The 24,756-nt window shown below is 37.2% G+C and overlaps 1 protein-coding gene across 10 annotated transcripts in view; it reads left to right on the top strand.

The window, feature by feature from the left end:
* The window catches only part of LOC122427085 (cyclic AMP-dependent transcription factor ATF-7), a 91,378-nt gene that overhangs the window by 10,902 nt on the left and 55,720 nt on the right, over positions 1-24,756 (top strand). For 8 of the 10 annotated variants that reach the window (XM_043446284.1, XM_043446280.1, XM_043446287.1 and 5 more), the window contains exon 2: positions 4,482-4,550. The exons of the other annotated variants lie outside the window; for them this stretch is intronic. In XM_043446284.1, coding sequence (XP_043302219.1) covers positions 4,496-4,550 — 55 coding nt within the window. In that variant the 5' untranslated portion in view covers positions 4,482-4,495. The remainder of the gene's footprint in view (positions 1-4,481; positions 4,551-24,756) is intronic. 10 annotated transcript variants of the gene reach the window in all.

Here is a 24,756-nt window from a genome sequence, read left to right as displayed (position 1 = left end):
TAATTGAACTTGTAAATTAAACCATCTTTCTTATCTTAACTTGGCATGTTTCATGCCAGATAATAGGATTCTTTGTTTGGCCAAACTTTAGTCAGGCTCCTGAACCTTCTTTTAGGCCCATCTCCCTTGTAAAATTGAATTTTAGCAAGAACCTTGCTAAGTCAGTTTAGCAAGAACCCCCTCCCCCTCAATATCTGTTCACGCTCATATCTGATTAGATTCTTCATCCTCTACCATCCCTCAGGTGATGTCTGACCACCCTGGCCTGTCTTCAGGAAGAATCTTGCTAGGTTAGTTTAACCAGACTCTTCCTTATCCCTTGTGTTTCCTCTTGGTAATTTTCTAGTCACTGGCCCCCACCCTATACCTTGGCTATAAATTCCCAGTCACTGATGGTGTATTCAAAACTGAGCCCAGTTATGTACTGAAGTCTCTTAGCTTCTGTTGCAATACTCCTAAATAAAATCTGTTTTTTACTGCTTTAACTACTGTCTAGTTCTGGGTTTTTTTTCACACAGATGAAAGACTCTTTTTTTGCAAAAGACTGTTGTCTTTATTTTTATGTCTACTTTGCCTGGCACTTAGTAGTTTCTTAGTAATGTTTTTGAATGAATGCATGGTAGTTAGTCTGAACCCCTTCTAGATTTTCATGAATCTTTGATGTTTGTGGTGTATATGCCCTTCTCATTTTTTTGTACTTAGCAATATCTGCTTTTTGTTATTAGGAACCTAAAACAGGCCCTTGGGTGTGTTTGTACATGGCTTTTATTCCTTACCATGGCTTTTATTCTTTACCTAAAGTTGGGTCATCTTATTAACATCAGTTGGTTACTAAAGAAATGATCATATTACAACCAGTTCCAGAGAACTGACTTTCTAGACCTCAGTGACAGACTCCATCCTCATTCTATTTAAAAAAAGGATAGATATACATATATATACTTATGTATATACATTTTATATACATTTTAGGATATATTTCTGGCTCTGACAAAATTGTATAAGAAAGATTCTATTAAATAACCCCAATCATTAAAAATCATTCTCTAAACCTAGGATTTTCTTCACTTTTTTCTCTGTCAGCATTCAAATAACTTTCTCTCTTTTAAGTGAATACCAGTTTTTATCATTCGTGCATTCTGGTGAATCTGAGTGTGTGAGCCTTTTTCTTGGCCCCTAGGACAGCCCTTTTTTGCATCTTTGTTTTCCTGTTTTGAGATCTCCATTGAGAGCATTTCACTTTTCCTTGGAAATGTTTCTAAATATGTGTATCCTCTGGCTGTTATTTATTGCTTAGTTCTGTAAAATGCTTGAGTTTCATCCTGAAGAATAGATTGAGAAACAGACCACAGACTTGAGTGCCATGCCTGGACACATGATCTACTTGTCAAGCAGTACAGTTACAGATGGGCTATGAGTTAAATTCTAGTGAATGACAGCATCATCATTCAAGATTTCACCTTTTGTCTCAGTCTTTGTACTACAGAAATGTGTTGCTATTTGATTTTTGAGAAGGCATCAATTTGACCTTTCATAATTAGAGATTTAAGTATCAAAGAGGAATAAGCAATGGCATTCTTTATGTCCAGCAGTTGATACAACAGATTGGGAATGAAAGAGAAATTTTTTAAAGGATGCTAACTGGAAATTCGTTTTTAAGTGGGGAGACAGATCATTATCGTAGTTAAATATTTCATTTTTAAGAGAAATCAGTTTAAAGCTAAAAGCAAGAATGATGGAAATGAAAGAAGGCAAGAGACTGAGGGAATGAATTGTAGGGGGATTTCCCTGGCAGTCCAGTGATTAGACTCCATGCTTCCAGTGCAGGTGGCATTGGTTCGATCCCTGGTCAGGGAACTAAGATCCCATGTGTTGTGTTACAGCCAAAAAAGAAGAAGGAGAATTGTAGGTATTTAAGAGAGAAGGCCTTCTTCCTCCCATTGTGGTCTCCCTTTGGTGAAAATGGCAAAACCAAAGCCAACAAAATGGGAAGGAAGCAGGAAATCCTAGTTAGTGACTGTCAAACTTGAGTATTTAAGAGGCATGAGAATGCTTGCTTCTGTTACATTTTAATGCTTTTCCCCCAAACTTATTTTGCCCTTTTCCCCACTTTTAGAAAATCATAGTTTTTCATCTCTATTTCTTAGTAAGGGAGCCATGAAATAAAATTTGAAAACCATATATTGTGATGTGACTGTGCAAAATCAAAAATTTTGAATTCTGTGGTTTGAGGAAAACCATTCCAGTACTGTCCCATTCCTCAGCCAAGACCCTTTTTTCCCTCTAAATCGGTAGAAAACTGAGAAAACTTAGCCTCCAAAAACACAACCGAGGTAAAAAATTAGGAATCCTGCCTGGTTCTTTATGTTATATCTATTCTAGACCTTGTAGTTTGCTTCCCGGTTAAAAATATGTTAGAGGATCTTGTTGGAATAAAATTCTCATTTAGTGATTATATTAGGAAAGCAGGTTCTGGGACTAGGAAGTAGAATTATCTCTAGCACAGCAGTTGTTAGGAATTTTTCCAGAGATCAGTTGCTTTCCAGAAATGTTCTGAGTTTTCAGTCATAGTGGCATTGGTCTTTGGATGTATTTACTGTTATATATTGATATTTGTATTTATTTTTTGCACTATGATGTAGTTGTAGAAAGTGCTAAAAAATCATCATGTATTTAAAATAAACAAACAAACCAGAAAACCCCCTTGTCCTGGGGCTATGTGAAGAATAAAGCTCTCATTTTCCCAGTACCCAGTCATCAGCTTGAACTGGCCTCTCCCAGGAACAGAATTTATTGAAGCAATTTATCCTGGCTAAATGTGATATAAATCTGTGTACACCTATGTACATACAGGCTCTTTTCCATTACAGCAGTGCTGCAGCATCAGTTTCCTTCATAGTTAGACTCTGTTCCTATCACACTGAAGGATTACTAAGAAGCCCTTTCTATTTTATGGGGCACCCCACAATTTTAAACACCGATTAGTTGTGGAATTACTGATCAGACTACCAGAAATACGGGCTTCCAACCCCAGAGTGAGTCTTAACAGAGGAGGAGAGATGTTTCCACTCCCATCTGAGTTTTAAGCATGTTTTTAAGTTTCTGATTGCCAGATTCCATCTAGCACTTTAATATTTTATTTTGATGTAGACCTGACTGAGGTTAACCTGACATTTTGGTTTATCTTCAAGATAAAAATTCAGAATTTGGCTACAGTTCTGAAATCGTTTCTAGGCATATTCAGATTGTAGTTCTTCCTCTTTCATCTTCCCTTGTTCTTGTTCTTTCATACAGCTTTCTCTCTCGTAGAAGGATGTTTGAAAATGTCCTTGAGGGGTTTTATTTTAAAAGACTATTTTTGTGACCCTCCCTTTTTTCTCTTTTACTCCTTCAAAATACGGTATATCTTTCAGGAATATTTTTACTATGATTTATATTTCTAATCTATCCATCTCCATCTCTATTTTTATTCCTAGTTAGGATGTGAGAAATTTCCCCCAACACATTCATTTGGAATTACTGTTCTTTAACAAAGAATTTTGATCAACATTTCAAGAGTTTAGCTTCAATAATTAAAAAACAGCAACAGTATAAACTCTGTTAATTCTTCAGAGAAACAGAGAGGATGGATGGTGATGCCTTTTAGTGCCATTTCTTTTATCCCCTGCAGCAGCTCACATCTGTTGGCTGCAACAGAGCAGTCCAAGAACTCTGGCCGAGAGCAGCACAAACAGCCGGAACATATTCACCCAGTAAACCCCCAAAGAGTCGACATTTGTTTTATTGCTGCTTTTAAAAACCTAGCCATAAATAGAATCAGGGGGGAAGGGCACCGATATTTCTCCATTTGCCACAGATGATTGGTGGGGGGAGAAGTAGGCTCCCCGTAGGGAGAGAAAGGTTTTATTTTTATTTTTTTTATTAATGAAAATCATTTCCCATGTAGCCCAATAGGATGGGTGCTTTGTTTTCTTTGGCAATAATCTGGGATAAACGGCCCTTGCCAGCAGTCTCATAGTTTATACACCAGGGAGCCAGATTATGGCCCTGTAAAATGGAGCACCCCTCCTATAATCCCTTAATTAATTAAATGACAAATTTTGGTCTTCTCTAGTTCAGAAATATGGCTTCCGCATCAAGCGTTCAGTGGATTTATTGACGTAGGGAACTACACTGGTTGTAATTCAACAGACTGGAGAAGTGTGTTATATTCTATAGCAGAAAGAGGGAAAATCTAGCAAAAGGTTTGAAATTCCTTGACTCTTCAGGTCTACATTTTTCTAATTAAAAGTTCAAATTGAGGCACAGTAGATCATATGCCACCTGTCTAATGGGTCTCCCCAAAGTAGCCTGTGTTTACAGCTTTGATAGACAGCATTCTTGGAACACCTGTTTCTGGGCTTGATATTTTTGAAGCACTTTTTTTTTTTTAAACTCCAGCGTATTTAACATAACTTTTCCCCCTACCTCCCCCTCCTCAGCTCCGCTCTGCTCTATGAAATATGGGAGACGACAGACCGTTTGTGTGCAATGCCCCGGGCTGTGGACAGGTACGTTTACAATATACTTTATTGTGAATGTCTCGTTGTGAATCAAAGTGGCTGTTTTATCACTAAGGCAAAGAGTTTAAAGCCGGTGTTTTACGTGATCACTGGAGGTAATCAGATCAGAGGATTTGCAGTGTGTAAATCCAAGTTATGAGGAAGTGTAGGCACTCTACTGTAATGAAATCTGCCTTGCTCTCTTTCATATTGTTATTCTACTGGTGTTTGTCTCCCAGCACACTGTGTTTAGGAATACATGTTGCTCTTGCACCCTTTCTGAAGCCGTTTATATAAATACAAAGCAAGTTTAGAAATATCTTCTCTTCAGCCTTCATGAATATAAAAGTCTGTTCAACATATTTGGATAAGTAGCTGAAAATGCACCCATTCATTGTGAACCTCTATTTGGCAGAGCCTATTTTGGATTTTGTAAATAAGAAAAAAAGAAGTTTCTTTTGATTATTGACCCAGAAAATCATTGTTAGCAGCTAAGGCAAATACCTGTCCAGGAAAGACAAATTCAACATAGAACCCAAGCTCTCACAGCAATATATAAACACAGGATTTCTCAGCCATTTTCCCTGTCTGATGCTGTTAGATGCCTCCTATGTGTTAGCTGCCATGTCATGGTTTATATGAATATCATTATGTATCAAATAGTTTTTCATCATGTACTTTTTAAATAATTTTGTTGAAACTGCCTTTTTTTTTTTTTTTCATTTTTTTATTCAATACCTTCTTAACTCTTACTCCTGGACCCTCCCCTTCTGCCATGTTCCATAAAAGATGAAGAAAGGAATACAAAGAAAGTCTTATCAAGAAAGTTTTATTTCCCTCATGAGTTGATTTTCTGGAGCCTGAAGGGTTGAATTTCTGTTCCATTAGGAATATGTCCAGAGTTTCCTGGTAGCTCAGATTGTAAAGAATCTGCCTGCAATGAAGGAGACCTAGGTTCAGTCCCTGGGTCGGGAAGATCCCCTGGAGAAGGAAATGGCAACCCACTCCAGTATTCTTGCCCGGAGAATTCCATGGACAGAGGAGCCTGGTGGTCTACAGTTCACAGGGTCACAGAGTCAGACACGACTGAGCGACTAACACACATACACAGGAACAGGTCGTGTGATTGTCCAGTGACACTTACAGGTAGTATGTGAGATTGCAGACCAGTTCTATTAAACATTGTAAATACTTAGAGAAGTATAAAAAGAAAAGAGTAAGTTCCAGAGATTCCTAAGAATTAGAATTTGAGAGGGGGACGGGGTGGGTTGGTAACAAGAAATAGTCAGAAGGGCGATTCCAGATTCAAATAAATGCTAAACATTTCATAAAAGACTAAGAAAAACCAATATATTCTGAGTATTTATCATTGTAAGGTTTATATATGTATATAATTTTTTTTCAATAGAAGCCACTTGGAAAATTAAATTTATTTCACCTTTCAGATGGCTTATTGAAGTACACACCTGAATCTGATTTATCCAAATTTTTGTGTGTGAATTTGTTGATAATTGTACTTACTGTGACTCCCATAATTGATACCTGGTACCTTTTTTTTACAGTACTTATCTCACTTACTTTAAAAGTCTGCACTTTTGATGAAAAGATTATTTTTCTTCATGAACTGTTTAAGCTGCTCAGTGCCCACTTAGATGTTGTATGCTTAGACTACCCAGACAAGGACTTAAATAAATAAATATGGAAGACAAAAATAAAGGAATACATAGGAAAAGCATCTCTTAAACTCTCTAAGAAAGAAAATATATCAATAGGGTTTCTTCAGGCTGTCTCATCAGAAAAACGTAGTTTTCACTGAAATTTGTGAGATCCCAGAAGGGTTTAGTTTTTGTTTTGCATTATTTTTGAACTAGAGGTAGGAAAACAGACTCTTTAGTTCTTTCTTGTGTTGTCAGGTTCTGTTTTCCATAAGCCTTTTCCTTCTCTTACTCCTCCTTCCCATTTCTGAATTGTTTGTTGGTGTTTGGGTTATTAGGATTCCTGTAACCTCTGGCATAGATTCTGAAGTCTTTTTTCCCCCTCTCAGTCAATGTCAAACTGAGGGAGATTGCTACCTTCTTTTGGATTCAAGTTACTTGTTTCATAGAAAAAAAGGATAAAAAGCTGTAACTTAAGGCTTTGGGGTAGCATGATTCATCCTTTACCTCCTTTGCATGTCAAAACTTAGTCATGTGAGACTGTAGTTCTTTAGTTATGTTTAGTCTCCTTTCAAGTTTCCCCCAATATCTAGTAACAAATAACTCTAGAGAGGTCTCTATAAGATTTACTGTGATTGCTTTATGTTATATAAAATAGTGAAAATCTGGCAGAGAAGATAAATTTGGTAAAGTGAACTACCCTTGGCTTGTTGTTCCAGCTTCCTCATATACCTTGAAAATGGTTTCATTCTGGAGCCACCTTGAGGCCTTCAAGCCCATTTATAATCGATCGTCATTGATTCAAAGTCGTTACTTCAGAAATGGAAGAATAATAAAAAGGTTATATAAGTCCCAGGAGAGGTAATAAGGACCATGGTAATTTTCACAAGGCATGTTTAGAACTCAGCAACCATAGAAACCTCAAAAATCAGTGGCTTCTACCAGTTAGAGGAAGCAGGAATGAAAGTAAATTATAATTCAAGAGATTTATGCATAAAACAAAACCTGTAGGAATCCTGTAATTATTTAAATATCTGTTCTCTGCCCAGGTTTTGCCCTGTATACCCCTAAACTCAGAAATCATCTTACACTTGAATATTAAGGGGAGGTGAAAGGAAAATTCACCTAAAATAGACTAGCGGATTATGCTGTCCACCATATAATCAAAACCAGCGGGCCTTCAATGGATACGTAAACATGTTTTGGTTGCTAGGTCTTTAATGGCTGTTATTTTTGGATTCTGTTCATGATCCACTTCCCAACAGTAAGTCTGATGTGACACAGCTGAGTTCTAAATACGCTACATGTACTTTTTAAAAAAAGATGGTTGCTGAAGGTTGTGTTCTTTGCATTCTTATCTGAAAAGACAGGTGATAGGGTTTTCTGAGCTCTCTCATTCCTCTTCTCCTGTAGAGTCTCTGTTTCCCCTGAGGCCTCAACACCCTCATGAAGAGGAACTTGGGGAAAGTAATATCCCTGCTAATATCTCTCTATGGAATGTGGTAGCAGTTATAGTTAGTAGAACTGCCTTTAGAGAATGGGTTAGTGTTGTTAAGGCAACAGAGCCCCAGATGCTACTATGTGGTAAAGGGCTGGTTGAATTTGAGGTGTTATGGGTTTTAAAATGTTTATAAGATAGCGTCTATTTTAAAATTCTGTAACTGTAAATAGCTTTGCCTCTGTTATTAAAATAATAGGAATACAGTTTGATGCTGAATCTAGGAAGTCTTATAAGTTTTTAAAGCTTTGAGGGGCACTTTTACTTGAAAGTGGATTATAAAATTGTTCTTATTGCATGTGGAAGCAGGAAAAATTACTACTGTGTCTGTGTCAGTAATCTTGAATTTGAGGTGTTACTTCATGTGGATACGGTTAGATATCCTAACCTTTTGGATACTTTCTGTCCACAATTTTTTCCCCCCCCATGCCTGCGGGATTTTAGTTCCCTAACCAGAGATTGGACTTGGGCTCTTGGCACTGAAAGCATGGAGTCCTAACCACTGGACGCCAGGGAGTTCCTAGTCCATTTTTTTACCAAGTGTCAACAATTTCTGTATTCCTATACCTCCCTCTCAGGCACATGACACTGGTTTGCAGTACAAATTATGCAGATTTAAGTAGCCTTTCCGGTTACCATAATCAAGTCTTTGAGCAGAAGCTGGTTATATAAGCTTTTTACTTAGAATGTCTATTTCCTTAAGAACAGGAACACAGTTCCTCTGAGAAGATGCTATTAATGAATAATTAGTATCATCCCATTATTAGCCATTGAGAAAGGTTTCTATCATAACCACTCAGTATCAACTTTGTCCTTTTAAGGAAAAATCCTTTGATTGTTTCTCTGTCCATTGTGTCCCTGAGGGGCTGTATTCCCCCCACCCCCCCAAGGGTATCTACTACCAGATCTTCTCTTCTCCCAGAGAACATTTAGGTACAGGTTGAGAGTCTGTTCATATCTTTCTGAGACATGAAATGTATAACTAGCTCATAGACCTCCAGGGCTTGCTTTCCCTTTCTGAGGCCAAGGGTAGCAGTAGAGCCCTAGTTGTGGTGGGATGGAGGGCTGCTTCTTTACCTCCTTATCTTGTCATATAATAGGAATAATGTTTATGGTGCTGTAGTCCTGGCTTCACTTGGCATTTAACCAACCTCCAGTGCTGTTTATTACTTTGTATCCTCTGCCTCCATGAACATTATCCTTTAAATCTCTATTGCTTTGTAATATATGAGGCAACAAATAGCTTCTATGATTGGTTAAATGCTGGCATGCTACAAAGGTGTGTATTTTATTGCCTATATAACCCACATCTATAGAGATTATTCCTGTTATCCCAGCCCTCCCATTAAGTGGGCCCTACTGGTACTATGGGACTCTGGATTTTTAATTCTGTCCCTTTGGCAAGTTTTCCTATTAACTGGCATTGGCACAAAAGAAAAGCAGGGAAGAATGACTGGTGCTGTTTACTAATTCTTTATGTTAGGGGAGCATCTTGAATTAGAGAATAATATAGGAAAAAATGGCTCTGGTACGTAAATACCATTTGTGGTGATATGTGCTATCTTTACATGCTTCGACAGGTGAGGACAGTTTAAGGCAAACAAATAAGCCTTTTTTTCTCACCCCCTGCCAAGAGTTAAAAAAAATTCAAATTTTTATTTAATAATTCATATTTCCTTCAATAATTCATCCAGTTCCCATCTGGTAAGAGTGCCTGCATGCTGTCAGGCTGCTGAAAATACACTGCATTATACACAATTAGGCCAAACGCTAACCTTGTTTTTTGTAATAATATGTTGATTTTGTAATAGCTTTCAGTCCACTCTGAGAATGCTGCAGTTTTATGTAATCTTGTAATAGAAGTAGACCACTGTTACACATAGTAAAGAAAAAAACTGGGACTGGGATGAAAAAAAATGCAGACATGTTAAGAGCAAGAAATTAAACCCCAGTTTTTTCATGTCAGATCTGGCGCTCTTGACACTTGCCCTTAGAAACAAGTGGTTTGTTATTTTAGTTTTTTGTGTTATATTTGTTATTATGTTACTAAGAGCATAGTAGGTTAAAAGCATCCCTGTTCCAATGTACCACAAAGAGAGAATGTTATATGAATCTAATTGAAGCTATATTCAAGAAATTAAGGTGAAAATTTTCAGTTACTCACTCTTGTTTTTCCTTGGATATGACTTAATATTTGGAATGGGAGCCCAGAAACTGTTCTCTGAATTTTTCTGGTGGAAAAAAAAATCCTCTATCTGTGCATCTCAGTTCATCCTTAGTCAGGAGAAGGGGCTCTTTCCGAGTCCCTTCTTTTACAAACTGCTGAGTTTACCTACTGCCTTCCAGATCTGAGAGCCTGTCCTTCACTCATCCCTCTTTTGCCACCCCTGCAAAACACATACGTATTGCTAGGTTGTTAACTTACAAGATATTGTCAGCATTACATAGAATTCTTCATTCTTTTATCAAATACTCTTCCAGCTAATGAGGCAGATTGAAGAACAGTCAGTGTGCTCCCTCTGTCTGGTTAGCATGTTTCTTTAATGCAGATTGACTTGCTCAGCAGTCGCATTTTGTCTGAAGCCCTTGTTAAGGCCTACCCTGTATGTGGATTCATAACACATCTGTGTGTACATCTACAGTGCTGTATAAATAATAATAAGTAATCACCAGATGGCCTATAACTGCTCCTCTGGACCCGCTGGGTCTCTTGAAGCTGTTAGGAGAGTCTTCTGGCGTTTTGCTGGAGAAAACTTGTCATAGATTTATTTCTAAAAAAATTCAAACTCACAACTGGGTGTTTAGGACTAGATATTGCTGTCTGTGTTGTAAATATTTAACAGGCTTTGTACAATGACAAGTAAAAACGCCATTACTAACCACGCACAGTGGCTGTGGAGCTCTTCTTCCCTCCCAGCCATTTAGAAAGGAAACAAAATGCTGATAAATTGTGCATTATGAACAAGGTGCAGGAGATGTTCTCTGAATGCTTTTTCATGGGAGAAGAAAGAGAACTTCAGTGTTCTGCTCAAAGGGTGTAACTGGGCAAACTTAAGCTTTTTAACCTTATGCTGGTGACGTAAATGAAACAAAATGCCCCTTTTAAACTGGACTTTATAATACAAGAAATGCCTCTTCAGCTGAAGTTTGGTCATGGCCAGGTTTCAGTCTTAATTGTCTTTATAACTAAATGATAAATCCCTTTGAAAGGGTTATAGTTGCAAGTGTTAGTAAATGTTTAGCATTTAGCTAAAATTTTAGACTTTGGGTTATGTCTAGAATTTAAGGCATATGTTGTTTGTCCGTATTATTTATAAAGCAAAACATTTTAATTTTTGTCCTCTTCATTTTTCTAAAAAGGGTTATGTATTTTGTTGGGGGAAAAATATTATTCTGGTGTAGCTTGCTTATAATTTTCTATTCTATATCTTGTTATACTGGTCCCCTTCCTCCAGTATTTGTTCTGGGGTACTTGCTCAGTACAATAATACATGTTTTTGAAAACCAAAATAAAACTGACTACCTCTAAACATTAATGTTTTTAATCTTGTCTTACCATAAGGTAACATTAAAAAGCTTTTTTAAAAGTTGGGTATCTTTTAACTCTTCAGCTTAATTTTCTTTTGTCTATTTAACCATAGAGAGAATTCCTATAAATTATCACACGTGGCTGTTACATTCCAGTTAGGATGTATAGAAAGCTTTTCTCTTTTAAAAATCTCATCTCGAAGAAGTGACATACAAATTGTGAGGGAGAAATGCTGCTATTAATAGTTTATTGTAGATAGATTTTGCTTTTTAAGTCTTCACATAAGATTACCAGGTTAAGGAAAGGATTTCAAGAAGGAAAGCATCATGGAGAAAAGATGGAAGTTTGGGGATTTATCTCTTTGTGTTTTTACTTCGAAGTTTCTTTGTGCAGTGAAACATGCTGCCTAAGATTGTGCTTTGGTAAGAATCTGGACTATTTGCAATTGTCATGTGAAAGTACAGAGAGAATGAGAATGAATTTTGTGAAATTAGCCCATTCCCAGTCTGGCACACCATGTGCCCTGTGTGGCTGCCGATTCTGCTGGCAGATTGAAGAGCTGAACCAACTTCTGCTCTAAAGACTAAAATTGCCAGCCATCATTCCAACTTTTTTTTTTTTCCATTCCAACTTTTAAATCTTGTTGTTCCCATCGATAATGTCAGAATTGGAACACACATGGTTCTGTCTTTAGATCCCAGGTGAAATTTGCAGTTCCTTGGATTGGAAGGAGAGAGTTCTTTTTTTTTTTTGCCTTTGAAAAACTTAAGGAGCTCTGCAAGGAAAGTCAGCAGAATAAATCTGCAGCTTTGCTGTGTACTTTGAGTCATTGTAGAAAGCCGAGTACTCTGTGAGGCATTCAGCAGATTGGCTGTCAGTGTTGTAGCTCTGCTTATCAAATACATAATCTCTCTGAGAGCCATTTATATTATTCCGGAGAGAATCATCCAATGGCAAAAGGAACGCCTCTTTTCTCCTCCCAAGGGTCAGATCCTCTTTCTATACTGGTCAATTACCCCTTGATTTTTCCTGAAAAATATCTCAGTCTACTGTAAAGATTGGCACTAGCACAGGTTGCAGACTCGGTTACAAAGCTCTGATTTCTTAGCCACAGGGAGAGGCATCAGGGTGACACTCATAAGTATGCCAGAGGCTTAATGGTGGTGGCTTTTCTGCTGAGTATCTCAGTCCCCGTATAAGCTTGGCTTCTCTTCTCTCTCTCTCTGAGGGAGATAACATTGGCTTTAGTGTTTTCCACATCAGTCACTATAAAAGTGCTGCGAGTGTTGTCTTTCTCAAGTCTCTTTCCTTGTCTTTAGTTATTGTCCTCTCCAGTTTGAAATCAAGCCCTATAATCTTAATTTTTTTACTTTTTTGCCTTCCTCTTTCACTGCTTATCTTGGCTCTTATTAGCCATTGTACCTGACGGGGATTATTAACCAATGTTTCCTCTAATTAAGAAAAATAAATAGGCTTTGTTTTTTTAGAGCAGTTTTATATTTACAGAAAAAAAAAGAAGAGAGTAAGGAGAATTCGCATATACCCCTGGCTTGTTCCACCTCTAACTTTCACATCTTGTATTAGTGGGGTAGATTTGTTACAACTAATGAGCCAATATTGATACATTATTTTTTAACTAAAGTTCAAAGTTTACGTTAGGGTTCACTCTTGTGTTGTACCTTCTGTAGGTTTTGACAAATATATGATAATATGTATCCTCCATTACTGTGTCAAATAGAATAGTTTCACTGCCCTAAAAATCCCCAGTTATTCCACCTATTGATCTGCTACCCTACCCCAGACTCTGCTAATTACTGATCTTTTTACTGTCTTCATGTGAAAGTGTTAGTCACTCAGTCCTGTCCGACTCTTTCGAACCCCATGGATTGTAGCCAGCCAGGCTCCTCTGTCCATGGAATTCTCCAGCAAGAATATTAGAGTGGGTAGCCATTCCCTTCTTCAGGTTATCTTCCCAACCCAGGGATCGAACCCAGGTCATCTGCATTGTAGGCAGACTGTTTATCATCTAAGCCCAGAATCTCATATAGAATCATGCCTTCCTCTGATTTTTTTAAAGTCGTGAGCAGATATATAACTGGGAATAGCTGGGAAACAGGAGGAGAGAAAGTTAAGCCATGTGAGGTCGTAGCCCTGAGGTCTCTCTCAAAGTACAAGAATCAAATCTAGGGAGATTTACGTGGTCAGCTGTACTGGGAGTCTCTCTGATGTTCAAGACTTGGCTTGCCTGGTGACATACTTACTGGTTCTACATATTGGGACTAAGAACTGGATGAATGCTGAATGGACTGTTTGGGGAGTCAAAGTATTAGGGCTGGGCAAGGTGAGAGGAAGTAAAGCCTATGGTTCCTTTTCATTTGTTGAAGCTGAGAACAATAAAATCTCTCCTCTCCCATTGGCAGCCTTATATTTGGTTGAAAAAAATCAGTGTAAATTAACTTCTATACTTTTAAATTAATTAAAGATTCATGTAAGTAAATATTATTTTAAAAATATGGGAGCTGTGAATCGCACTTAGTTTAACAAACACAGCTATAATATTGTCTACATAAAGTAATAAAGTGAAAGTGAAAGTCACTAAGTCATGTCCGACTCTTTGTGACCCCATGGACTATACAGTCCATGGAATTCTCCAGGCCAGAATACTGGAGTGGGTAGCCTTTCCCTTCTCCAGGGGATCTTCCTAACCCAGGAATCAAACCCAGGTCTTGCACATTGCAGGCAGATTCTTTTACCAGCTGAGCCAGAAGGGAAGCCCACATAAGGTAATAGATGTTTTTATTTGGGTTAGGGGTTAGTAGATGAGAACTGGCTTCCCTGGCAGTGCTAGTGGTAAAGAACTCACCTGCCAATACAGGAGATGTAAGAGATGTGGGTTCAATCCCTGGGTCAGGGAGATCCCCTGGAGTAGGAAATGGCAACCCACTCCAGTATACTTGCCTGGAAAATCCCATGGACAGAGGAGCCCGGCCAGCTACAGTTCATGGGGCCACAAAGAGTCACAAAGACACAGCTGAGCAGATGAGAACTGGCTTAGGAGGAATGGCCCCTGAGCAGAGGAGACATGACAACTTATGAGGATGTCAAAAATAAACAGATTTACTTGTTAGCTTTGTTTGGGCTATCTTGACTTCCTTCTGCTAAATACTAGTTGAGAGGTATAAATTGTGTGTGGGGTGGGGGGGGTCATGATGGATGGCTTGCAGAGTCTTAGTTTCCTGACCAGGGATTGAACCCTGGCCGTAGCAATGATAGCTCCAAGTCCTAACCACTGGACTGCTAGGGAATTCCCAAGAAGTATAAAGCTTTTTTTTTTTTTTTTAAGAAGTATAAATCTTAAGTCTTCCCTGGTGGCTTAGTCGATAAAGAATCTACCTGCAATGCTGGAGACCTGGGTTTGATCCTTGGGTCAGGAAGATCCCTCAAAGAAGAAAATGGCAACCCACTCCAGTATTCTTGCCTGAAAAATCCCATGGACAAAGGAGCCTGGCAGGCTACATACAGTCCATGGAGTTGCAAGGAATTGGACCCGACTTAGGGACTAAACCACCACCACCATAAATCTTAAGGGCACCAATAACCATTAGAAACAACTTAATTCTTTTTTGATAGAGACATTTCCTGCTTGTCCTGGTTTGGAAATTTTATTTCTTATTACTAGTATTTATTTATTTTGGCCATGCCTCCAGGTTTGCAGGATGTTAATTCCCTGACCAGGGATTGAACCTGTGTCTTTGGCAGTGAAAGTGTGGAGTCCTAACCACTGGACCACTAGGGAATTCCCATGGACATTTTAGGTTGATAAAATATGGGAGAAATGGAGTGACCTGATTTCTTTAGTTCTGGGATTCAAGTTTCCTGTCACTTAGAATGTTAACTCCATGGTATTAGGTAAGATCTCTTTTCATAGAGATACTAACTCTTTACCTTTTAGATTTGGCTACATATGAGACTCATTCTTGGCCTCAGCACTTATTTAATTTCCTTACTTGTTGAACTGAGATGACTTAATGGTAAAAATGAACACTAACCTAGGGTAGGCGCTATAGAATAATGTTCAGAGTTAACATCAGTTAGTGCAGGCCAACATCATATGTATGCATACATACATCTACAACTTAGAGGAGATATTGTGTTTATATAATTTACAGGGATTATGTGGAGATCATATGGGGGGAATGGGAGAGAACAAAAGCAAAGAAAACAGTTTAACTTTATCCATGTCTAATAACAGCAGAATAACAATAACTAAAGCTAACTGAGCTCTTACATACTGTGCAGAAGTAGTTTACAGATATTATTTTATTTAGCCTAGAAATCCCCTGAGGGATGTATAATGTTATCTTCATTTTACAATACAGAGGAGAAATTAAGGCTCGAAGAGGTTAAATAACTTGTACAAGGTCAGATAGTACTTTGTGATGGAGCTATAAGGCCAGACAGCCTTCAGACCACTTTTACTCGGATAAATTGCTTCCTTATTCTTTACCATAAACATGTAAATATGCACACCTAGCACAGAAGAAAAAAAAGAAGTGATGAGGGTTTTTTGCACTGGTCCAAATGCAATCACTTAAGTTTAAGTCCTAGCTGTAGTTTGTTACTGATCTAGATAGACATCTGGCTGCCATATCAGAGAGAGCTGGTTCATCAGCTGAGCTCTGCCTGTATGAAGAGATAAGAGTTCTTACTAAAATGAAGAGCCATCTCTGCAACTGCCTCAGCCTTATTAATCTGCGTTTTTTATCTGCCTGGGAATGCTGCTGAGATGTATCTAACTCTGTGAGGCAAACAACCACTATTTAGTAGCAGGGGCATGATTTTAGGATGGGAAAGAAAACTAATTCTTGACTAACCAGAAATGTAGATAGAACTAGAAAACTGTGACCTAAAAACCATAGCTTCAGCCTTCTCCACTAATAGGCCCAAAGATACACTGTGGTATCATCTTTGTGAATTGTAGACTTGGTCACTTCCTGTTTCATATTCCCTTCTTTCTCTTCTTAGTTTTATGGCTATAAGATGTAGAGGATGTGGAGAAGGAAATGGCAACCCACTCCAGTATTTTTGCCTGGAAAAGTCCATGGACAGAGGAGCCTGGCAGGCTGCAGTCCATGGGGTTACATGCCAGAGCATGTGTGCACAAGGGTGGAGGCAGATGGGTTGGTAGCAATAAAGTGGTAGAACTAAAAAAAAGATGCAGAGGATGGTATCTGGGTGTCTTGCTTTATGTAGTGCCATGTAGCAGTGGGGCTTTTGTTATTGAGGCTGTAGTACTATTTGGTAACAAGAGGAAACATGACTAAGGTAGAATCAGGGTATGATTTGGAGTGTATTACCAATGTAGTGAGATATGTGATCTGTCCAGTGGTTGATAGCTCATTTATTTTCTGACTTTTTGGAGGTATGATTGCATGGAAGGTCTTAACTTGTTGACTAACAGAATTCTTCTCCACTCAGATCTCACATTCTTTCCTTCTTTGACGTCATAGCACTTCCATGTATCTACTTTTTCCTTTTCTCTTATGAACTGTGGTGTGTTGATGCAGTGGACATTTTATCATTGGAAGTGGAATTACATAACCAAGTAGATACATGGAAATATTTATGTGAAATAATTTGTGATTTAAAAAATATATACATGAACACATAAAGGACCAAAAGAGATTGGAGAGTCTTATAGTTGATATTTTTAGCAAAGGTATTCTTTTTTTGTCTGAATGTCTTTATCCTTTACTGGAAAGTTGCTTAAAATGTACATTTCCTTCTTGATTCTGATAGTGATTCATTATATAACTGTGGACTATGTAAAACTAACTGCATTCAGCCGCAGGATATATCTGACTGGAGTCTTTTCTTTTCTACCTCTGACAAAGAAGTCAAATGCTTGGCTTCTGAGCTGAGAATGCCTTCCTTATTGGGCAAGGTCACAAACTATCAAAATGATAACTCTGGATGTCCAGAGATCTCATTTGTTTATTTTGTTGGATACCTCTGACAAGCCAGTTAGTTGTGTGTGTGGATGCATGTTTGTGTGTTTGTGTGTGTGTCTGTCTCCTGCCTGTAGTTTCTGTAAAATTCTAAATACAAAGGAGAGGTGATTGAGAGCAACAACCTATCAAACAGAAACTGCAAGCTTGGCTCCTAAGAGGTTATCAGGTAGACGATGACAGCTTAGCAGGATAGATGATTAGATGATTATTTTTTAAAAAAGAAAAAGGCCTTACATTTTAATGCTAGCCTCAGTTACCTCCTTTTTGTATCTCTGTTCTCAAGCTTACTGACCAGAACAACAGCAGCAACAAAAATCTTTCACTGCCATAAGTTATTTGACTCAAGTGAAGAGAGTTGTTGAGATAGTTTTAAAGATCTGTTGTGGTGTGTAGGTGGAGATAGCTGTATAATACCAGAGTGGGCAAATAGTATTACAGACATTTGTCACTTAAGTGAGCATCATTTTTTTTTACACAGTGGCAATCTGTGTGCATTAATTTTTTTCACTGTGTTATGTTTATTCAGTTTCAGGTATTTCCTGGGATTAAGGAAGAGACTGTAGTCTGCTTAAACTGTATTGAAAGGGAACAGTAAAAGTAGTTACTGTAAAATTTTTGGGGGTCTATATGTCTACATATGTTCTATCAGGCATCATGTTAGATTCAGTAATTTGCCTATTCCCTCTTCAGTCTTTCTTTTTCCTCCCTTTTAATTTTTACCTAGATAATTGCAAAAGTGAAAAGGGGAGACTATTTCATCATTCTTTTAATTGTACTTTATATGCATTTAAAGCTACAGCCAGACAGGGCTTCCTGGAGGCTTAATACTTTCAGTTATGCATGTGATTGCTCAGAGGAGAGAGTTGTGTGCACACATATAGCAGCTCATGGCAGAGCAGTGGTTAAAGGTTTGAACATATTGTACCTTGCGGTCCTAAGGGAGGCATTTTGCTCCTCCATAGACAATAATCGGCTTGTCAGAGTCGAATGGCTTTTTGTTTTTTCTTTATCTAGTAAAATGCAGTGGGCTAAGCCTTTCTGGGAAGCAATTTCTTCCTCCACCACATGGACAGAAGGTCGTGGATGCTGTCTCTGAAACAAAGGGGAAATGGTGATAGAAAAATCAGTGGCTAGGACATAATTAGATTGGAGCTCTGTCACAGAGACAACAATTCTTGTTTGAAAGCTGGACTTTTCTGCTATGCCATGCTTTTCTGTCTTCACATTAGACATATAAGCAATGAGTATTCATTCTACTTCAGGCTTAATTTTTCAGGCTCTTTCCTAAGCACTCTGAGAATAAACTTGGAACAATTTACTTTTCTTGGTGGTTTCCAAAAATTTTTAAGATTGCTTTCCAGCAAAATTGAGAGGACAGTACAGCAATTCCCCATATACTCCCTGCTTCCCTACAAACGTAGCCTTTCCTGTTGTCAGCATGCCCCACCAGAGTGGCATATTTGTTTCAGCTAATGAACGTACACTGACACACCATAATCACCCCAAGTCCACAGCTCACCTAAGAGCTCACTCTTGTTGGTGTACATTTGATGGGTTTGGAAAATATATAATGACATATAGTCATCATTATATTATCATACAGAATAGTTTCATTGCCATAAAAATCCTCTGTGCCCCCTGAATGAGGGAATTCATTTTCCCCTTAGCCCCCCCTCCCCGCCCCCCGAGCAACCACTGATCTTTTTGGTGTCTCCAAAGCTGTGCCTTTTCCAAAAAGCCACATAATTGGAATCATACAGTATGTAGGTTTTTTCAGATTGTCATCTTTTACTTAATATGTGTTTAAGATTCCTTCATGTCTTTCCATAGCTTGGTACCTCAATTCTTTTTAGCAATGAGTAATATTCCTTTGGATGTACCACAGTTTATTTATCCATTTACCTACTGAAGGATATCTTGGTTGCTTCCAAGTTTTGGCAGTTGTGAATAAAGCTGCTGTGAAAATCCATGTGCAGGTTTTGGTGTGGACGTAAATTTTCAAGAAACTGCCAAATTGTCTTCCAAAGTGACTCTGTCCTTTTTCATTCCCACCAGCAGTGAATGAGAGTTCCTTTTGCTTCACACCCTTGTCAGTATTTGGTATTGTCAGTGATCCAAATTTTGACCAGTAGAATAGATGTGTGGTGGTATGCCTTTGTTGTTTTAATTTGCATTTCGCTGATGTCATACGATGTGCAGCATCTCTTTATAGGTTTTTTGTCTGCTATGTGTATATCTTTGGTGAGATGTCTGCTAAGGTCTTTGGCCTGTTTTTTAACTTGGTTGTTTGTTTCCTTAATGTTGAGTTTTTGTTTGTTTGTTTCTTGCTGCACTGGGCAGCATGTGAGATCTTAGTTCCCCAACCAGAGATCAAACCCACACCCCCTGCAGTGGACGTGCAGAGTCCTAACCACTGGACCAATAGGGAAGCCCCATCCTTATTGTTGAGATTTAAGAGTTCTATATGTATTTTGAATAACAGTCCTTTATCAAATGTGTCTTTTGCAAATACTTTCTCTCAGGCTGAAGCTTGCCTTCTCTCATTCTGTTGACATTGTTTTTCACAGAACACAAGTTTTTATTTAATGAAGTCCAACTTATCAATTATTCCTTTCATTGATCATGCCTTTGGTGTTATCTCTAAAGTCATTGCCAAACCCAAGATTATACCTAGGTTTTCTCCTATGTTATCTTTTGGGAGTTTTATTGTTTTGTGTTTCACATTTACGTTTATGATCCATTCTGAATTAGGTTTGCAAAAGGTTTAAAGTCTGTGTCTGTATTCACTTTTTTGCTTATGGATTTCAAGTTGTTGCAAAGCACTATTTCAGAACTATTTGTTGAAAAGATTATCTTTATTGTATGGCTTTTGCTCTTTTCTTTTAAAATGAGGTGTAATTGACATATAACATTATATTAGTTTTAGGTGTACAGCATAATGATTTAATATTTACATATACTGCAAAATTATGGCCACAGTAAATCTAGTTAACATCCATCAACTTACATAATTACAGAATTTTTTTTCCTTGGGATGAAAACTTTTTCTCTCTTAGCTACTTTCAAATATGTAATATATTAACTGTAGTCACCATACTATACATTAAATCCCCATGATTTATTTATAACTGGAAATTTGTGCCTTTTCACCCCCTTCCCCTATTTGACCCCCTTCACCCCCCATCTCTGGTAACTACCAATTTGTTCTCTGTAAGTTTGGTGGGGTTTTGTTTTGTTTTAAGATTCCATATATGATTGGCTCTCTGTATCCATGGATATGGAATAGTGTTGTTCAGTATCTTTTCATGTATCAGTTGGCCATATGTATGTCTTCTTTGGAAAAATATTCAGATCCTCTGCCATGTTTAATTGAATTGTGTGAGGTTTTGCTATTGAGTTGTATGAGTTCTTTATATATTTTGGATATTAACTCCTTATCAGATATATATTTTGCAAATATTTTCTCTTATTCAGTAGGTTGTCTTTTCATTTTGTTGATGATTTTCTTCTTCATGCAGAAGCTTCTTAGTTTGTTGTATTCTCACTTGTTTTTGTTTTTGCTGCCTTTGCTTTTGGTGTCAGATCCAAAAAACAGTCACCAATATGGATGGCAAGGAGCTTATTGCCTCTGTTTTTTCCTTAAAGAGTTTTATGGTTTCAGGTCTTGGTCTTACATTCAAGTTTTTAATCCATTTTGAATTTTAATATTTGTATTTGGTATTAGATAGTGGTCCAGTTTTTACTCTTTTGCATGTGACTGTCCAGTTTTCCTAACACCATTTTTTGAGGAAACTCCCTATTCTCCCATTGTATAGTCTTGTCATAAATTAGTGATATATGCATGAGTTTTTTTGGGCTGTCTTTCATTGATATGTATGTTGGTTTTGTTGGTTTTTTTTTTTTGTATTTTTTTTGTGTGTGTATGTTGGTTTTTATGCCAAGATCATACAGTTTTGATTACTATAGTTTTGTGATATGGTTTGAAATCACGGAGCATGATGCCTCCAGGTTTGTTCTTTCTCAAGATTTCATTGACTATTCAGATTCTTTTGTGCTTCCATACACATTTTAGGATTGTTCTTTTTGTAAGAAATGCCATTAGAATTTTGGTAAGGATTGCACTGAACCTGTATATTGCTTTGGATAGTATGGGCATTTTAACAGTATTAATTATTCCAGTCCATGAACATGATTATCTTTCCATTTATTTGTGTTTTCTTCAGTTTCTTTTGTCAATGTCTTAAGAGTTTTCAGTGTACAGGCCTTTCACTTTTGCGGTGATATTTATTCTTGGGTATTTTATTCTTTTTGATGCAATTATAAATGGTATTGTTTTCTTAATTTTTCTTTATGATAGTTCATTATTAGTGTGTAGAAATACAACATTTTTAATTGATTTTTTATCCTCATCCTTTGCTGAATTCACTTTAAGAATTTTTTCGTGGTCTTTGGGGTTTTCTATGTATCATCTGCAAATAATGATGGTTTTACTTCTTCCTTTCCAATTTGGATGACTTTTATTTCTTTTTCTTGACTAACTGCTGTAGCTAGGACTTCCAATACTGTGTTGAATAAAAATGGTAAATGTGGTGTTTTGTTTTGTCCCTGATCTTAGAGGAAAACTTTAGCTTTTCATTGTTCAGTATGATGTTATGGGCTTGTCAAATGTGTGACCTTTATTACGCTGAGGTATGTTCCCTCTATACTCACTTTGTTGAGAATTTTTATCATAACTAATGTTGAATTTTGTCATATGTTTTCTGCATCTAGTGAGATGATGGAATATTTTTTATCCTTCATTTGGTAAATGTGGTATATCACATTGAATGGTGTATTAGATACTGAACTATCCTTGTATCCCTAGAATAAATCCCACTTGACCATGGTATATGATTCCTCTTAAGGTATTGTTGAATTCTATTAATATGGTGTTGAGGATTTTTGCATTTATGTTTATCAGGGATGTTGGCCCATAATTTTCTTTTCTTGTGATATTCTGGTTTTGGTGTCAGGGTAATGCTGGCCTTGTAAAATGTGTTTGTAAGTGTTCCCTCTTCTTTAATTTTTTGGATGTTTGAGGATTGGTGTTAATTCTTTGAATGCTTGGTACAGTTCATCTGGTCCTGGACCTATGTTTGTTGGGACGTTTTTGGTTACTGATTCAAACTCCTTACTGGTAAACAGGTCTGTTCATACTTTCTATTTCTTCATGACTCAGTCTTGGATACTTGTATGTTTTTAGGAATTTATCCGTATCTCTTAGGTTGTCCAGTTTGTTGACTTACAGTTGTTTGTAGTAGTCTCTTATGATACTTTGTATTTCTGAGGTATCACTTGTAATGTCTCCTCTTTCATTTCTGTTTGATTTTTTCTTGTTTTATTTAGTGCTTTTTTTTTTTTTTTTTTGGTGATTCTAGCTAAATGTTTGTCAATTTTGTTTATCTTTTCAAAGAACCAGCTCTTGGTTTCATTGATCTTTTTTATTGTCTTTTTAGTCTCTAATTCATTTATTTCTGCTCTGATCTTTGTTATTTCTTTCCTTCTCCTAACTTCAGGCCTTGTTTGTTCTTTTTTAGTTCCTTGAACTATAAAGTTAGGTTACTTGAGATTTTTTTCTTATTTCTTGAGGTAGACATTTATTGGTCTTAGCTTCCCTCTTAGAACTGCTTCTGCTGCATACCGTAAATTTCAGTATTTTATATTTCCATTTTACTTTGTCTCAAGGAATTTCTTTCTCTTTCAAGTCCTTTGTTGACGTATTGGTTGTTCAGTAGCATATGTCATTTCTACATATTTGTGAATTTTCTAGTTTTCTTCTTGTGACTAATTTCTAGTTTCATACCATTCTGGTCTGAAAATATGCTTGGTGTAACTTCTGTATTCTTAAATTTATTAAGACTGTTTTGTGGCCTAACATGTGATTCATCCTGGAGAATATTTCGTGTGCACCTGAGAAGAATGTTTGTGTCTTTGCTCCTTTGTTAAAAATAAATTAACTATATTTATATGGGTCTATTTCTGGATTCTCTACTCTGTTCCACTGATCTTTTAATCTGTTCTTTCACCAATACTACATCTTGATTACCCATAGCTTTATAGTATATCTTGGAGTTAGGTACTGTTGGTCCATCAACATTGTTCTTCTTCAGTAGAACAGTTGGTTATTTTGGGTTTTTGCCTCTCCATATAAACTTTAGAATCAGATTGTTGACATCCACAATAATTTGCTGTGATTTTGATTGGGATTGCATTAAATATATAGATCAAGTTGGGAAGAAATTACATCATCTTTACAAAAAATACCCATTTAGTTGTTCTTTGATTTCATTCATCAGAATTTTATAATTTTCCTCATGTAGATCTTTCACATATTTTGTTAGATTTATACCTTTGTATTTAATTTGGGGAGGTACTAGTCCTGGGTGTTCATTGGAAGGACTGATGCTGAAGCTGAAACTCTAGTACTTTGGCCACCACATGCAAAGAGTTGATTCGTTGGAAAAGACCCTGATGCTGGGAGGGATTGAGGGCAGGAGAAGAAGGGGACGACAGAGGATGAGATGGCTGGATGGCATCACCGACTCGATGGACATGAGTTTGAGTAAACTCCGGGAGTTGGTAATGGACAGGGAGGCCTGGCGTGCTGCAATTCGTGGGGTCGCAAAGAGTCGGACACGACTGAGCGACTGAACTGAACTGAATATAAATGGCATTGTGTTTTTAATTTCAAATCCCACATGTTTATTTCTGGTATATAGTAAAACAGATGATGACTGTATGTTAACCTTGTATCCTGGAATTTTTCTATAATTTATTTTTGGAGTTACTTTATTTTTGTTACTTCTTTTGGATTTTCTAGATGATCATGTCAACTGCAAACAGTTTTCTTTTTTCCTTCCTGATCTCTGTGACTTTTATTTCCTTTTCTTATCTTATTGCATTAACTGGGGTATTCAGTACAATGCTGAAAAAGAGTGGTGAGAGTGGGGGATGTCATTGCTTTGTGCTTGATTTTAGCAGAAAAGCTTTGAGCTTTTCACCATTTAGTGTTAACTGTAGGTGTTTTGTAGATGTTCTTTATCAAGTTAATGAAGTTCCCATATATTCTTGGTTTGCTGAGAGTTTTTATCATGAATTCGTGCAAGATTTTGTCAAGTGCTCTTTCTTTATCTATTGATATGATCATGACATTTTTCTTCTTTAGCCTGCTGATGTGACGGATTGCATTCATTAATTTTTGAATGTGGAACAAGCCTTGCATACTTGAAATAAATCCCACTTGGTTATGGTGTATAGCTCTTTTTATACATTGATGGATTTGATTTACTAACATTTTGTTGGGGATCTTTACATTAATGTTCATGAGAGAGAATGGTTTGTAGTCATATTTTCTTGTAATGTCTTTCTCTGGTTTGGGTATTTGAGTAATGTTGGCCTCATAGAATAAGTTAGGAGGTTTTCTCTCTGCTTCTGTCCTCTAGAGAAGACTGTAGAAAATTTGTATAGTTTATTCCTTAAATGT

The sequence above is a fragment of the Cervus canadensis genome, chromosome 25 (assembly GCF_019320065.1).
Source record: "Cervus canadensis isolate Bull #8, Minnesota chromosome 25, ASM1932006v1, whole genome shotgun sequence".
Lineage (NCBI taxonomy): Eukaryota > Metazoa > Chordata > Mammalia > Artiodactyla > Cervidae > Cervus > Cervus canadensis.
The sequence above is the reverse complement of the archived record's forward strand: the minus strand, read 5'-3'. Positions and strand labels throughout refer to the sequence as shown.